At 69.0% G+C, this 332-nt stretch overlaps 1 protein-coding gene across 1 annotated transcript in view; it reads right to left on the bottom strand.

Moving 5' to 3' along the window:
• The window catches only part of DMRT1 (doublesex and mab-3 related transcription factor 1), a 92,280-nt gene that overhangs the window by 90,587 nt on the left and 1,361 nt on the right, over nucleotides 1-332 (bottom strand). The window contains exon 2 of the mRNA XM_006765310.2: nucleotides 3-329. Coding sequence (XP_006765373.1) covers nucleotides 3-329 — 327 coding nt within the window. The remainder of the gene's footprint in view (nucleotides 1-2; nucleotides 330-332) is intronic.

The following is a 332-nucleotide window of genomic DNA, read 5'->3' as shown; positions in this document are numbered from 1 at the left end:
GCGAAGTTTCCAGAAAAAGAGCTGCCCGACGGGAAATCCGGAGCAGCGGGCAGCTCTCGGTTTCGCCCAGACGGGGAGCCCAGGCCGGCACCCTCCGAATGTAAGCGCAACTCTCCGCTGGAGGTCAGGTTGCACTTCTTGCACTGGCAGTCCCGCCACATGCAGAAGCGCTTGTGGCCCTTGAGCGGCGACGCGTAGCCGTGGTTCCTGCATCGCGCGCACTTGGGCAGCCGCGGAGACTTTTTGCTCCCGGCACCCGTGCCGGTCGTCCCCGAGCCGCCGCCGCCGCCGCTGCCTCCGGCCCCGGAGGCTCCCAGCAGCGCCGGCCGCTT

This window comes from Myotis davidii, unplaced genomic scaffold (genome assembly GCF_000327345.1).
Source record: "Myotis davidii unplaced genomic scaffold, ASM32734v1 scaffold616, whole genome shotgun sequence".
In the NCBI taxonomy this organism is placed as follows: domain Eukaryota; kingdom Metazoa; phylum Chordata; class Mammalia; order Chiroptera; family Vespertilionidae; genus Myotis; species Myotis davidii.
Note: the sequence above shows the minus strand (reverse complement) of the source record. Positions and strands in the feature narration are given on the sequence as shown.